This window comes from Mustela erminea, chromosome 2 (genome assembly GCF_009829155.1).
Source record: "Mustela erminea isolate mMusErm1 chromosome 2, mMusErm1.Pri, whole genome shotgun sequence".
Taxonomy (NCBI): domain Eukaryota; kingdom Metazoa; phylum Chordata; class Mammalia; order Carnivora; family Mustelidae; genus Mustela; species Mustela erminea.
In genome coordinates this window covers 131,432,024-131,448,571 of record NC_045615.1, presented here as the reverse complement: position 1 = coordinate 131,448,571, position 16,548 = coordinate 131,432,024, and the positions used below count along the sequence as shown (strand labels likewise).

General features: G+C 48.1%; 1 protein-coding gene across 12 annotated transcripts in view; it reads left to right on the top strand.

Moving 5' to 3' along the window:
• Positions 1–16,548, top strand: part of APBB2 (amyloid beta precursor protein binding family B member 2) — a 369,643-nt gene that overhangs the window by 295,405 nt on the left and 57,690 nt on the right. For all 12 annotated transcript variants that reach the window (XM_032334144.1, XM_032334145.1, XM_032334149.1 and 9 more), the window contains 2 exons: positions 2,491–2,637; positions 5,788–5,915. In XM_032334144.1, the coding sequence (XP_032190035.1) occupies positions 2,491–2,637; positions 5,788–5,915 (275 nt within the window). The remainder of the gene's footprint in view (positions 1–2,490; positions 2,638–5,787; positions 5,916–16,548) is intronic.

Below are 16,548 nucleotides of genomic sequence, written 5' to 3'. Positions count from 1 at the left end.
ACTGTTGGTGGGAACGCAAGCTGGTGCAGCCACTCTGGAAAACAGCGGAGGCTCCTCAAGATGTTAAAAATAGAGCTACCCTGTGACCCAGCGATCTCACTGCTGGGTATTTACCCCACAGTTAGAGATTTGGTTAAAAGAAGGGGCATATGCACCCGAATGTTCCTAGCAGCATATAGCCAAACTGTGGAAGGAGCTGAGATGCCCTTCAACAGATGAATGGATAAAGAAGATGTGGTCCATATATACAATGGAATATTACTCAGCCATCAGAAAGGATGAATACCCACCATTTTTGGTGTCTGTGTAGAAGGCATCACATCCACTGTCAGCTCAGGGCTGCTGTTCTGTTCCGGGTGGCCTGTGTTCCCTCTAGCACAGGAGGATCTGTGTGCTGTTTCCTTAAACAGATTGTCTTTGGTGTTTTAGTGGGGCTTTTTTCCCTCAAAAGTGTGGTTAGCAACTCAGGCAGGAGGGGGCCAGTTAGGGCATGGCTGTCAAACAAGGAAGATAGAACGGACTGAATGTGGTCACTTGGGGACAGTGTGTAGCATTTCTTCCTTTTGTTCGCGGCGAGCCCTGTTTCCCAGCCTTGGTTCTTGAGTCCAGCCAAGAAAGCATTCCGAGCCAAACTCACGCAAGCAAGCATTTCTAGTGTTCAAAGGGAAAGTGCATTCTGGGTGGAAGAGCAGGCGGGCCCAGAAGTGGCTACGGCGTGGGGGGCAGGGTCGTCTTGGTTTATAGACTTCCCTGAGTTGCGAGGTCAGAGAGACGACTGTCTTGGACCGAGATGGCCTCCTGTCAGCTAAGGAACTCCTCCCACCCGTGGGGAAGGGGAGGTTTCAGTCGTGTCCGGTCCTTGTTGGAACTGCCCCGGCAGCCCTGCCCTGCACGGGGTGTTGGGGGGTGGGTCAGCACGTCAGTGTAAATGTAGTATAATGAAGCTAGAGATTACCGGAGGACATCAGCTACAGGAAAGAATGATGCCCATTCCTGGGGTTTTGTCCCACTGTCTGCATTCGAAGGTGGTTGGCCATTTCTGCCTTTTTTTTTTTTTAAAAGATTTTATTTATTTATTTGACAGACAGAGATCACAAGTAGACAGAGAGGCAGGCAGAGAGAGAGAGGAGGAAGCAGGCTCCCTACTGAGCAGAGAGACTGATGCAGAGCTTGATCCCAGGATCCTGAGATCATGACCTGAGCTGAAGGCAGAGGCTTATCCCACTAAGCCACCCAGGCGCCCCCCATTTCTGCCTTTTTCAACAGTCGGGCAGTCCTGTTCAGTGCTCCTTTCTGGCCAGCTGCCTCCTCTGTCCATCTGCTGATGACATTCACGCTGGAAACCTCATAAAGTACCCTGAGAGCCAGCTTGCTGTCTCCTGCAGACATGTGGCCCCTCACCAGCCCCCCTATGCTGGGGAGGTATGCAGCCTCTTCAGCTGGGGTGCACTTGGGGAAGGACCCCCATTCCGGCCACCTGGCATCCCTGGCAACGGAGAGCAAACAGGTCTGTCACCGAACGAGCCCTCGCATGTCCCATGAGTTTCCTTTTTCTTATACATCTTTGAATTTTCTCATTGCAACGTGCACATAATACTTTTTTATGTTTTGAAACAACTGAGTGAACTTTAGAAAGGAAGATAAGGAGCATAATCTCAAAATATCTTGAAAGGATAAAAGAATAAAAGGAACTTACGCTGTAGGGTTTCTCGCAAGCTGGTGCATTGTGTGGCCTTTCAGGATTTGGTGCTTAATTACAGATGCTATGGGACCGGAGACCAATTATCATGAAGGCACATTTTCCCCCCATCTTCCCTCATTTCTGGGTACTAAAGAATACATTTTGCTTCATCAGTACTAGAAACAAGTGCCAAACATGTATTTAATTCTTCCTCTCTCCCACTGTCTTTTTTCTGGGTTGTTTAACAAGTAGTAGATCTCGTGGGTGTTGCATTTCTTACTGTTTAAAAATACAAAACAAAACAAAAAACCCTGGCTTTTCATATATAAAGGAGCTTAAAAATCCTCATTCTCCTTAGCCCTATAATTCTACTTCTAGTAATCCCCTCCAAGAAAATAATCTGAACACACACACGTATACAGAAAAGTAGGCAAGAAGATATTTATCACTACATTTTTTTTAGATGTTATTTGTTTATTCAACAGAGACAGAGCACAGGCAGGGGGAGCGGCTGAGGGAGAGGGAGAAGCAGGCTCTACGCTGAGCAGGGTGCCCAATGTGGGGCTCGATCGCAGGACCTGAGCCAAAGGTAGATGCGTAACTGAGCCACCCAGGTGCCCCGTCACTACATTTTTTTTTAACAGCAAAAGGTAGTCCCAATTTAATTTTCTAGCAATAGAGGACTCGTTTACTGAATTCAATGACCGGACGTTATGTAGTGATGGGAGCCGCACTGGGCAAACCCTGCAGTTGGCGGCGACCAGCTGTGGTCAGTGCCTCCCTTCACGCCCCCATGCTCTGTCTTGCAGTGTTTCGCCGTACGCTCCCTGGGATGGGTGGAAATGGCAGAGGAGGACCTCGCCCCTGGCAAAAGTAGCGTCGCCGTCAACAACTGCATCAGGCAGCTTTCTTACTGCAAAAACGACATCCGGGACACAGTCGGCATCTGGGGAGAGGTGAGTGACACACGTGGGAGGAATTGACGGCGGGCTTGCTCACACTCCACCGTGCTTTGCGGGTGTGATACCGGAGCTCTGCGTGGTGTGATACTGAGGGATACTAACCAGGTGCATTTCGCCAGGAAGACAGGTAGGGTGGGTGTGGTGTACCAACCCTTCCATTTATCTGTTTGCTCTGCCAGATCCCAGTAAGGACTGCACCCTGGGGGAGAACGTTTACCCGTGTCTACATGCCAGGGGCTGACCGGGTCTCCCCAAGTCCGAGGGATGTATGGATGAGTACTCGGGCCCAGAAACCCCAAAACTTGCACACAAAACTGGATACACCATTATATAAGAAGGAAGGGAGCTGTTTGCTGGAAGTATGTTCTCAAAGGGGAATGTGGCTGTTGTCCGTACACACAGAAATGCGACCATCACTCACACTCTAAAAGTTGACCTGTTTTCCTTCTATAACACGTTCAGCTTTATGTATAATCAGACAATCAATATGATACCTGAGTTTTTAGAGTTGATAACTGTATGTTCTTTCTCACTTTGAACAAAGTAACTCTGCTTTGAAATGTTAGTTTGACATCATTGCAGAAAGGAAATTAGTAAGTAAAAATGCCAAGTTCGTATAAAAATCACGGCAAAGAGGAAAAGCCTGCCGTGCCTTGGGACCTATAGAACAGGTATATTGAGAGCATCTCGATATGTAGCGCATGCTCTGTACGCCCCCTTCTCTCAAACCTTGCCCAGTCATAGGGGCTCCTTGACAGCTCTTTGGAGCCCCGAGCAGCACTGTTCTAAGGGGAGAGAGATTCCCAAGGTTTCCCATGGAAGAGTCTAGGTACCTTAGAATGGGCCAGAGCTGCATTACCATTCAGACTTTTAGATCTCAAGCACGGGGAGAAAGAAGGAAGAGCTTGTTTGGTATTTGCCTTTACCATGATTTCACTGCATTACTTCCCACCTCCCACCCAAATACCCAGATAAGTCTTTCCCACCAGATTATCTAGCTGCCTTCTCTCTCCTTCAGTCAAAATGCTCTTCCACCAAAAGAACAAATCTCAGCTAGGATTTAGAAGAAAAGTTGGCCTAATTTATACTAACATGTGAATGGCTGATAAATACCACCAAGTACTTGCCACCAGGTGCTTAGAAGAGCTTAGTAAGATTCTAAAGGAATCTCCCGTTGGCAGGATACCTATAGGAGAGAGAACTTTCTATGGGGATATGGGGGAGAGGGGCAGCCATGCCCAAAAATCCACTTTGTCTTCCCATCTGGTTAGCCCCGCTAAGCCATTCCTTTTTTTCCTCAGTTCTTCCTTCTTCTGAACAATGAATTCTTCAGGTTCATCATGTATAAAGTAGAGCTTATCACTGAGGGTGACAAGCTCTGCATTTTTGCCATGCCTCACCACATATAGCACAACTCCTCAAACATCTGTTGAGTGGCTGACAGAAATGAAGTCACAACTATTGGATGAGGGTCTCCTCTGCAGACGAAAGCTGCATGAACGTTGCTATTTTGGTTACAAAAACCAGTTAGCAAGACTTTGCAGTGGTCAGCCAGAAACTGCTCTGTGTTGACGAGAAAAGCGACAGGATATACCTGGAAAGACACTTGTGTGCTGTATGACACCCCATATTTTCATTCAGGGACGCTCCATACTCAACCAGCCCACGTTAGACTACCCACTGGGTGTTGTTCTGGTTCTCCCCAACAATGCAGGCAGGGTCAGTCAAGTTAACCCATGAAGACAGTCTCTGTGACCTTTGGGGGGACAGATCGGAGTTTCTAAGCAGAGTTAGCCCCAAGGAAACACATCACCCCACTCAGTCATGGGAATAGGCCTCCCTATGGGGGGCATCCCATAAGGCGTGAAAACAGAGGCTTTCGGGGTCTGTTAGTGTCTGCAAGGTGTTTGCCATAGAGCGGCTGCATGGAGATGGGGTGGCGGTGACCAGGAGGGACTTGTCCTGAAGGCTGGCCACTCGCTAGCGGGGCTGGAGGAAGATCCCTTAGGCTGCAGTCAGTGCCTCTTTCCTGGGGGAAGTGTAGAGGGGGAGAAGGCACCAGACATCTATCACTTCTCCCAAGCAGCCATCAGTTACCCCAAAGCGTGTCACCTGCTTGGCACCGGTGGGACCTTCCCCCTCCCCCATTCCCAGCTCTCCAGGGCTCCGTGATCAGGCATCTCCTGAAGACTGTCACATGGTTGGCCTCAACTAAGGCTGAAGGAAAGGACACAGTGTCCTTTAATGAACAGCAGATGTTTAATAATTTCTCAAACTATACTTGAGGAATTACAAGGAGAATCAAGTTGAATAGTCTAGCGTCCTTGCCCCCAAAGAGCCAGCCTATGTTGGGGACAGGAACATGCAAGCAATGAGAAGCCTCGGCCAACCCCGCATGGGTATTACAGTAGTGCCTGTGCCACGAAAGGCCTCCCAGCTTCTGGATCAGACCTGGAGCAAGTAGCCTGACCTTGAAGATTCAGCTTCCCTCTCTGCTAATCGGAGATCATAATGCACCAGGCTCTCAGGGCAAGTTGGAAAGATCACGAACCAGTGTGCCCCAAGCCCCTGGTGTAATATCTGGGATATGATCAAGTTCTAGAAACGTTAGCTATTGTAGTCCCAAGTCAGTCACAAATGCACCTGTGATTGGCCAGCCAAATCCCACAGAAGCGAAGTGCTGTAAACGCCGAGGAGGAACAGGGTGGCCGTGGCTGTGGGAAGGCCGTCAAGGACATGGCTGGTAGGGTCTGACCGGAGAGCAAGGGACGAAGAGAAGAGATGGGTTAGGAGAGTGACAGGCCTGGCATTAGCGGAAGACTAGGTTCTCCAGGGAACCTCCCATTAGCCTTTTTTCTCAGAGTCAAGATTCAGAATTGTAAATAATTAAAAGCAAGAGCCGGCTAGAAGGCGGGCTAGGAACACTTTTCAGAGGACGTGGGGAGGCAGAGAGCAGTTGGGTATGTGCGAGGCATACAAAAGATCTATGCTGTTTTAGTCAGGAGGGGATGTTGCTCTCTTAGGAAAACAAATCACAGACCCAGACAGCGGCTTCCTTGGATCATTGCAATGACGTCCCTAGATAGCTGTGTCACCAAGCATAGCTTCCTGAGGAAGAGACCATGTTTTCTCCTTGAATCCCAGGGGAAAGACATGTACCTGATCCTGGAGAACGACACGCTCAGCCTGGTGGACCCCATGGACCGCTCCGTGCTCCACTCTCAGCCCATCGCCAGCATCCGCGTGTGGGGCGTGGGCCGGGACAACGGCCGGTGAGTACCCAGGGGCCTGATGTCACCCATCACCCATCACCTCAGCACCGAGGCTTGGTCTCGCTGCTGTTGCCCATCACTGAACATCAAAGGGGACAGTAGACTGTCCTTGGGAATGTAAAAAATGACAGCACATCTCTCTTCTTGCCTCCTAAGCCCTCCTTTTCTGGTTTTCTGAACCTCAGACCCGTCGTCCACTCTGGATCCTGTCTTCGAGTTCTGCGTTATTTCTCCTCCTGTTCCTGCTCCTCTTCTAAGTTAGTTGCCAACTCACACAGGCTCTCTGGAGCCCTACCCTCTTCTTGCCTCTTCCCTGCAGTCTGGGTTCATCTTGGCCATTTCAGAGACCAAGTGCTTCCTTCCCAGAGGGCTTGCTCGAAGGGAGAGGTTGTGCCGCAAGCTTTAGATCCTTAAGTCACGGTGAGCAGGAACTTTCTAGGGGGTGGGGTTGGCTGAACTTGGTTACCATCTGAAATGCCCGGTCATGTCAAAATTCCGTTCAGTGTGTGTTTTTCTAAAATTCTACCGACTATCTGTTGTTTACAGTGAGTGCTTCTTAGATGTGTGGTGAATTGTCTGTTCTCCAGGATGACTGGAAATAAGGAAGTTCAGATATGCATATATTCTAAATAATGAAGTGGCGGTTATTGCAGATGTCACACTCATCTGTGTGTGATACTGTCATTGAATAATTGGGCTACACCGAATGCTTTTAGCTCTTAAATTACAGTTCATTTTTGGCAATGCTCAAAGGACCTGAGGATCTCCTGGCACTTAGGGATTCAGGTATAGGATGGTTAGTTATTGGTTTGTTGAAAATGGACAGAAGCAGGTGAAAATCCCAGACGACAGAAAGATGACTCTCTTGGACTTGGGGTTCCATTCCTGCACATTCTGGTTGATTGGGCCTTCTGTCCTCTTTTAGGGGCTCTGCCTTGGCTTATCCCACCCAGCCTTTGGCTACAGGGGGCTGGGCATTTGTGGGTTTGGTAGTCTTTGGACGCAGTTCCAAGTCCTAAGCCAGAAAGAAAAATGGTTACACACTCCTCAGTCTCAGAACAAGCATTTTTGCTATAACCAGACTCACAGAACAGTCTGCGAAAGAGAAGTCACTGATTGCATAAACCTTCCTAGAAGCACGATTGTGTCTTTGAGCTTTTGTTCACAGAGTGAATTGTGACAGCTGGGCTAGGTGCACGGGGGCGGGGGGGCGGGTATGAGTGGATAATTTATGCGTACACACCTGTCATTTACACGACTGGCAAAACTGTAACACTGCAGGTAATGAGTTGACATGAATTGATGAATTTTGCAAGGAAAATACCCAATGATGATGTTTGCTCATTAAAAACATTTAGTGTTAATGGAAGGGTGTAGGATGCTCAATCCTTCTCTGGTGCGTATCCCCCAGGGTTATTTTTAAGACAGGAGCCATGGCAAGGATCACAATGCACATGTACAAACCAAGTGCAGTTGTGTTTTCTTAAGGTTAGGCTGGGAGCAGATTGCACTGCTGACGTTTTCAGCCTACCCAGTTTTTTAACGTGAGGCCAAATGCCACAAGTTTGGAGAAGAGTCAAACTCCAGCTGACGAATTATTCAAGGTCTGAGCCTCAGTTTCTCTCATCTGTGACATGGGGATCATAAGAGGGACCACAAAGCATGTGTGTATATGCGCCTTTGTGTACATATTGTAACTGACACAGTGATGGAGACGTGTCAAATGCCAAAGGAACGTTCGCTCCTGATTCGTGAAGGGAACATACACCAGCAGGTACCGCTGATTACGCAGCTTCCTTTCAAAGACACGGTGAATATGGGAGGGGTCAGATCTTGGGGAGGTTTCAGGGACTGTTCACTATCTGATACAGGAGATGAGGGGCTGTTCGTCTTGAGTTCAGTTATCCTACAAGGCAAGAAGAGCCCCCCCCCGCCCCACTGTGATAGCATTGTAAATTCGGTTACATTGCCTTGCTTATGTTTTTTTTTTTTTTAATTTATTTTCAGCATAACAGTATTCATTATTTTTGCACCACACCCAGTGCTCCATGCAATCTGTGCCCTCTCTAATACCCACCACCTGGTACCCCGACCTCCCACCCCCCCACCCCCCGCCCCTTCAAAACCCTCAGATTGTTTTTCAGAGTCTATAGTCTCTCATGGTTCACCTCCCCTTCCAATTTCCCCCAACTCCCTTCTCCTTTTGAAATGTGGGCTGGGTTAAACCACTTCTTATTCTTATTCAATGTTAACAGAGAAGTGTGATTTAGAAATTCCCCCAGGGTTCCACACTTTCGGGACCTCAAGTTCCTACGGTGGGTTTGGGGGCCCTTGAGTTGCTTTTGGAAGCAGTAAATTTAAAAAAAAAAAAAAAAGTGTGTTTGCCAGTGAAAGGTTCTATTTTTCCCCATTGGTCCCCTGAGTTTTCCTTCCCTTAAAGAAGGGGCCTTTGTGTGCCTGCTTTTTTTTTTTTTTTTAAACTTTCTTTTGCTTTTGATTTTCTTTTTTAACAGCAATTTACAAGAGCAAATTCAATTTGTAATGCTGCAAAGGAAAGGGCTTTTCACTTGGCATGAATAAAACATAAAAGTGTTTCATTTTGCTTGCAAAAATGAGCCCATTTTGCATTCCTTTGTAACTTTCCTTACTGAGAAAATGGAATCTCTTAGGGGGGTTCTTTTCCCCCCACCCCTGAATTCTAAAAAGATATGTTTAATGAAATGTGAGAAGACAGTGTGACATGCCCAGCCCAAGACTTGTTATGGGTGCCCAGCAAAGTTGATTTATAACTCAGGAGGCCCAGTTCTTGGAACTCAGGCTGTGTGTTCTCCTCTGGTGAATATGGAGAGAACCACATTCACGATAATGCTAGTAACAGTCCCTTTCATTACCACGTACCCCACCTTTTGCTGGGTGCTTTGCAAGCAGACGCACCTGAGATTCCATTTTCTTTCTTCTCCTCTAACCCTGTAATAATCCGCTTGTCAGTTAATGGTGTCAGGTGCACGAAGAAAATCAAACCAGGGCAGTGTATTCGTTTGCCAGGGCTCTTAGGGGATGTCTTGATGTGGTTCGCACAAAGGAGGAAATTATGTATACTGGAGGCTTGAAGTAATTTCAGAATTTATAGTTATTTTGGGGTTAGCACTATCTGAAGACATTCGAGTGGTTTTGATGTGCTGTGAATAAATTGCTTATGGGGAGAATTTACTTTGGGAGAGTTTACTTTGGGTGAGGAGGGGGTCTGGCTGTAATGCTTCGCACGGATCCCCAAGATGGGTTTCAAGAAGCCTCTTATGGATGGCGTAAGGGGTTACAGTCACATGAGATGCTGGTCCTCTGTGGGGTGTTGGCTGTTGCCGGACTGGGCTGAAGTTCTGCCTGGTTCTTGAGGGTTGTACTTGCCTTTATTATGGATTCTTAGAACACATTGGCCTTGTTGCCCAGAAGAGAGAACGCTACCTTGTCTCTCTCGGCTCTTCTGTATCTGGGTTCCTTTGGATCACTGAGAGAACTGTCAAGGTTCCCGGACACGGTGACTGGTGAAAGGAGTTCCATAAGCCTCATGTTTCCAACCTAAGGCAGCCCTGGGAAGCACCGAAATTGGCCTCTGCTGAGGGCATCCTCACAGGTCCGGACAGCTCTGGGCCTTCGAGCTGCCATTTTGCCCCCAGTGACTGGGGCAGACAACCGAAGCACCACCCTCTGGTCTCTGTGAGCCTGCCAGGAGGTCATCCCACGGACAGCTGGAAGGATTTCCTGAGCCCGTTTTGGGAGTCCATGCTGACTGCTGGCCACAGCTCTCTTCTAACTCATTCAGACCCAGGGAAACCGCTTTCTCCCTACTCTTTTCTAGAGGTATCCAGAGCGAGCAAATGTAATTTGTGAACATAGGGGACTTTTAACAGGGACTCCCCTCTCCTCTTGTGGTGGGTATGGGCCCGTCTGCTGGGAGGGATCTGGGCACACAGGGACGTGTGTGTTGCCAACATGCAGTAGTATCTGCCCATTCCATCTGTTCCCCGTGAGGAAGCAAAGCGGGCGGGTGGTATACTCAGAGGGTTTCAGACCCCATACGTGGCATTTTCCCAAGTGGCTTCCATAGCAGTGTTCCATGGGGCACTGATGAAGTAAGATGTTCATATGCTTTCCTCAAGAGGAAAAAAAAAAAATTTCTGGGGTCAGTTGGAAAACTGGGTTAAACAGAGTGCAACAGGCTCTTTCCTCTGGATCCTCAGAGAGGTTTTTGTGTGCCGATGTTCCCTGGGTCCCTGTGCTGCAAGCAGATGCAGTCACAGAAGCACATTCTGGAAACCACTGTTCTGGTCAGTAAACGCCTTCATTTAAGTGAGTGGCAATGCTAGATTACTGTCTTTGTTTTTAAGAAAAATTGGAATTACTTTTAGTAAGTAACTATTAACAAATGGAGACCTATGGGGCCTGCTAGAATGAGGATAAAATCCCTTCATAATTAATAGCAGCTACCACCATTGGGCATAAGTGCTTTTTAAAAAGTACTTTCTGGGGCTCCTGGGTGGCTCAGTCATTAAGTATCTGCCTTTGGCTCAGATCATGATCCCAGGGTCCTGGGATCGAGCCCCACATCAGGCTCCCTGCTCAGTGGGAAGCCTGCTTCTTTTTCTCCCCCTCCCCCTACTCGTATTCCCTCTCTCGCTCTCTCTCTCTGTCAAATAAATAAATCTTAAATAAACAAACAAACAAACAAACAAATAGTACTTTCTCGAGTGCCCGGATGGCTCAGTTGGTTAAGTGACTGCCTTCGGCTCACGTCATAATCTCAGGGTCCTGGGATTGAGCCCTGCGTTGGGGGCTCCTGCTTGTGCCCTCTCTCTTGATCTCTGTCAAATAAGTAAATTAAATCTCTTAAAAAATGATAAAAAATAAAAAGTACTTTCTCAGGCTAAATGTTATTATTGTATTATAGTTATCACAAAACCACTCTTTGTAGAGAATGTTCTGTACATCTCTTGTCTACTTTTGATGAAAATTTCTAATAAAAATGGTATGATAGGTTATTCATAAATTTACAAATTAGTTTATCTTTGACATAATTGTTTTATCTGGTCAAGATCTTGAGGGACCTTTATCTGAAGAATATAGTGAGTCTCAAGTATGCTGAATTTTTCCCCCTAGTCTCGTCTCTTAAGATAGTCCCGCCTGGACTTGGTCACCAAGACCCTGGTTTAAGTCGTTTTAGAGGACTACTGTTACGCATAGTTCTTGCTCTTGTTCTCCTGCTGTTGTTACCTTTTGGTTTCTTTCCAAAACACTGCTTAGGGGCACCTGGGTGGCTCAGTTGGTTAAGCACCTGCCATCGGCTCAGATCATGATCCCAGGGTCCTGGAATAGAGTCCCGTGTCAGGCTCCCTGCTCAGTGGGGAGTCTCTGCCCCCCCCCACCTTGTGTGCTCTCTCTCACAAATAAATAAAATCTTGAAAAAGCAGTTTAATACCAATATCTTGCAACCTCTTTATTTAGAGGAAACTAAGGACAGAGGGTGGAACTTACCTTAGAACAGCCTTCTGGTCCTGACAGGGCAAAGACCAGACTCCTGAGACTCTCATCTGTCTAAATAGGAGGCTCCTCTGTTAATCCTGACCAGAGACGACAGATGGTCTCAAATAACCGGGGGCTCAGCAGGGAGACCCTTGAACTCTAGTAAGTCTCAAGTATGCCGAATTTTGTCCCCTAGTCTCATCTCTTAGGATAGTCCCGCCTGGACTTGGTCACCAAAACCCTGGTTTAAGTTGTTTCAGAGAACTACTGTTACGCATAGTTCTTGCTCTTGTTCTCCGGCTCTTGTTACCTTTTGATTTCTTTCCAAAACACTGCTTAGGGGCACCTTGAACTCTATGGTCTGGTCCCTGTCCTTAGAGTCCTGGCTTCTTAATTGAGGAGATATGACCACAATTGTGAACCAGAAACAAACTATGGGCCTGAGACCCCTTTTGGTATGGCTTGGAGCTAGGGATGTGTTTTATAGGAAAAGAATAGACACCCAGCCGTAAGGGATCCAGGCGGCCATCCTCCTCTCTAGAGAAAGAGCAGGGGAGTGGTAATACATGCAGAGCAGAATCAGGATCTTCGTGGCTGCCGTAGGAGGTCGTTGTAAGAAGTCCTTGCTGACTGGCTCTTCCCCCCTTCCTGTCCCCCTGTTCTGCCAGCATTCCTCGGGGTACCCGTGAGCATTGCCCAGGCCCGATATTGTTCCTAGAGCTAAACCTCTGTGTATCAGATAGGCTATGGCCGATTGCTGCACCAGGGGTTCTCAAGTCCATGGTCTGAAACACTAGAGACGCAGTCTGCAACGAGTGGTCCCTCCAGGGCGTCCTTCTCGGACCAGGCCAGAGGACTTGTTTCTAAGTTGAAAGGCGACCTGGGACTTGCACACCTCATCTGGGTTCACGTTCCATTCACATCCCATTGGCCACACGCTGTTGCAAGGGACTCTGGGAAATGGAGCTGGGCCGGCGCTGGCCAAGTGAAAACTGACGACTCCTGAAACGGAAGAGGTGACAGCAGCAGCATTGGGATGGGGTCTGATGATGAATCACCCTGGCCTTCTGAGCCCACCACCTGCTGCTTCCCGGGCCAGCTGTGCTGCTGCTGTCCTTCCGCGCCCATGCCACCCAGGGAGGCCCCGACTCTGCAGCGCACATCTCTGCTTGTCTAGCTCGCTGCCTGTTCAGCTCTGACTAGGAGGAGGCTGCCAGGCTGGAGGAGGAAGAAGAGCCGTGCTTCTTACCTTGTGCCCCATTTCTGCGAGCAGCGCCCTAGGAAAGCTGCTCCCTCCTATCGCATCAGCACTGGCTCCACCTGGCAGTGTTTCCAGCGTTCACGGACGTGCAGATCACACTTCAACGTGCCCCCTTTTCAGAGCCACTGGCAAACTGGCTGGAGACCCTCGTTAAAGGCCCAGGCCCCTCCTTCAAGCCTGGAGACGCCTGCCTAGCCCGGCGGTGCCACTGGCCTGGGCCCAGACATCCTGTTCCGCGGGGCCCCTCCGGATTCCGGGCTGACGTAGCTTCAGCCTCGGGGCTTCGTTCTGCCAACCCTACGCCCCACCCCCCGCCCCGGCCATTGCACTGTTGGCTGCATCATCACTGCTTCCCTATTTCTGTCTCTCCTTACTGCCTTGTTAGTTACCTGCTTCCAGTTCTCGATACGATGTTCTCCTTGTTCAGCTCTCTGGGTGCTTTCTGTCTACACCCTCCCTTGTCGACCCTTAAACTGAATTAGCGCCTGCTACAGGAGGCAGCCCCTTCCTCACACATCTGCTACAGGGAGAAGATTCGAGAGAGCCTCTGTGAGCCTGCGGGTGAGTATGGGAGCTGTTGCCTCTGTTCGACTCCCTCACCCTGTGGGCGACAGCAGCACTGGAGCCGAGGAAGCTTCCTTCCTCGATTGGTAGCAGTTGTCAGTGATAAAGGGTCATTCAGTTCTAGGTGACAGGGATTTAGAAAGAGTGGAGCTCTTGGTTTTTTGAGCTAATCGGAACATTCTCTCTCTTTTCCCTTTGCTGTTCTTTCTCTCCCTGGGAGTCATTGGAGGGTCTCCATAGGGAGGATGGAGAACTTCCCAATGACTTCCAGTCAGAGGGTTCTCTGAGCCAGAGTGTAATGAAAGATGATGGAATTCCAAGATCTGCTGATGGACATGTAATCTAGGGTATGTGCTATCTTGCCTCGGGGAGAAAAGTGTTCAGGAAGAGCAATAATTCTCTCCCGATGCCAGAGTATTATCTTGACCTCTAGAGTTAATTTCTTTTTAATACAGCCCCGTGATAAGCAGAGACATCAGGATTTACTTGACCATTCTGCTGACTTACACTGAAGTTATATTTAATCTCTTTAGAAATGGCTTCCTCTCCTTCTATTCATCACTCAGGGATGCTTGCTAATACTTTCAGCTTAGAATAACCTTTAAGAAGAGACATTGTAAGTGACTATCCAAGAAAAGAGTCCCGCAAGGAATGTGTGAGGGCATTTTCAAGCAGATCTGTCATGGCGGTCTTGCCCCTGTTGGTGACCGTGACGACAACGGTTTCTCCTCAGGAACGTGTCATCCATTTCGCTGACTGGTTTGGTGTCTAATCCAGCATTCCTCATATGCATGTTTCGACACTAGCCAGTGAGGTGGGGGCTTGAGATTGTCATGTGAAGAGAGCGTGGAAAATTCTGGTGATGATCCCTGAACAACTTTCATCTCACGCTTTCCCCAAGTCCCAAGCCGGATGGGGAATGAGCCTTTCTGGATGCAGCATGAGGGTAATTGACCATGCTTGGCCCCACTGATTCTCTGTGTCGGTCCTCCAAGCTCTGTGATCTTCTTGGACTACTTGGAGCATTCCAAGAACAGAAGGAAGAGTCGTTTTAGTGCAGAAACAGCCTATCAACCCACATAAAGATGAATTTGTGTCTCGTAGAGCAGAATTGTTGTAACTATCATGACCCAGAGCCTAGCTTGGTTTCTAGCATGTTGTATATGCTCCAGCATGATGAGGTGGTTGGTAAATGTGGAAAAGACTAGCGTTACTGCAGATGAACGGGCAGGCACTGCTTCTCATACGCCAGTCATCAGACTGAACGGAACCCTTTGACGCAAATGTACCCATCAGAGATTTTTGGTTCTGGGGTCAATCCAGTGACTGAGAATGGACCATAGTGCCCATGATCTGTTACTACTCCACAGAACACTTCTGATGCCAGCCATTCTCCAGTTCTCCACAGATACCAGTTCTGGGTGTCCTATGGTTGAATTCAGCTCTGACACCAAGCTACCTTGGGGGGTGGGGGAAGGCAGGCATAACATGAGTGTACAAAACTGTGCACTCTGGAGGTTAGGAAGGTTTTCAGAGTTCTTGTGTTGGGAACCAAGGACTGAGGCCAGGTGTCATAGCAAAAGATGCTCCTATCATTCAGGAAATTACATGAGTCTTACAAGTTTTGTGCTAGGAACCAGGACGAAGACAAAATATCTCTTCCTTCATCTGTTACAGTATCACAGTAGCACAATCAGTGGCTGAGAAGATTTAGGAAACATTAGGTGGGACTCAAGCGTTCTCACCTCCTACAGTAATGTCAAGGTTTTGTGAGCTAGAGTCAGTCAAGAGGAGGAGTATTGGGATGGGAATCCCGCCATTTGCAATTTAACCATAGGTCTTCCCTTGCACTGGTGTTGGGGGAGTCTTAGTGTCCCCAATTCTCCACCTGGAGTGGGGGTCATTGTCAGGAGGCAGGGATATAGAGGTGTTCTCAAGGAAGCATCTTGCATTGTTCCCAGTGGTACTGTTTTTATTGAGATAGTAATATTTCCTTAAAATATCACCTGGACCAACTGTAACCAATTATAAAAAATTAAGAAAGGGGTGCTTGGGTGGCTCAGTCAGTTGAGCGTCCGACTGTTGCTTTTGGCTCACATCGTGATCTCAGGATCCTGAGATTGAGCCCCACATCAGGCACCAAGCTCAGCGCAGAGCCTACTTGAGATTCTCTTCTCCCTCTCCCTCTGCCCCTCCCTTCCATCAAATAAATCTTTTCTTAAAAAATTAGGAGAAATTTAAGTACGTGGGAAGTTAGCATCATTTTGTCTTTAAATATCTAAAATTTGTCCCATGTTGGTTTCCTAGGAGTCTGGACCGATGAGCTGAAGCCCCCTGAAAGGCTAACATTGATGTTTAGGCAGCCCCCACCCATGGCTTTCTGGTCTTCTGGCTCTCTTGTTAAGCCAGAGTTGGTGTTGAAGTACCATAGCTTTGAAGTAAATCCTGGGAATGAATTATGTTTAGTGGAGTGATTTCTTAATGGAGAAAAGTGAGAATGGATAAAAATTACCCTGTAGCTGGGATGCCTGGGTGGCTCAGTTGGTTGGACGACTGCCTTCGGCTCAGGTCATGATCCTGGGGTCCCAGGATCGAGTCCCGCATCGGACTCCCAGCTCCATGGGGAGTCTGCTTCTCTCTCTGACCTTCTCCTCGTTCACGCTCTCTCTCACTGTCTCTCTCTCAAGTAAATAAATAAAATCTTTAAAAAAAAAAAAAAAATTACCCTGTAGGAAATCATGGGTTCGGAGACTTCCTGCTGCTGTCACATAACTTCAGCTGGAAATTCTTTCTCTCTAAGCTGCTCCCCATAGAGTATCCCAGGGAACTGCTCTTTAGAAAAGAGAACACAAGAAAAGGAATCCAGACCAGGAATTAACATTTAAACTCAGGAGGGACGCCTGGGTAGCTGTGGGTTAAATGTCTGCCTTTGGTTCAGGTCATGATCCCGGGGTCCTGGGATCGGGCTCCCTGCTCAGCTCCCTCTCTCTTTGCTGCTCCCCTTGCTTGTGCTTTCTCTCCCGCTTTCTGTCAAATAAATAAATAAAATCTTTAAAAAGGGTGGGGGAGATTAAACTCAGGGCCCTTGAGCAAGGACCCAGCTTCCGGGGGTAGAATGTCCTGGAAACAGACTCGGGCTGGCACGGACACGGCGGCCAGAGAGCGGAAGTACTAAATCAGACTTCAGGCCATGTATAAATAAGTGAGCCAGATAGTTCGTTCAGAACAGAAAGGCTCAATCTCTCTGAACGTGGGAACAGTCGTTTTGACTATAAATAAAAGAACGCAGCG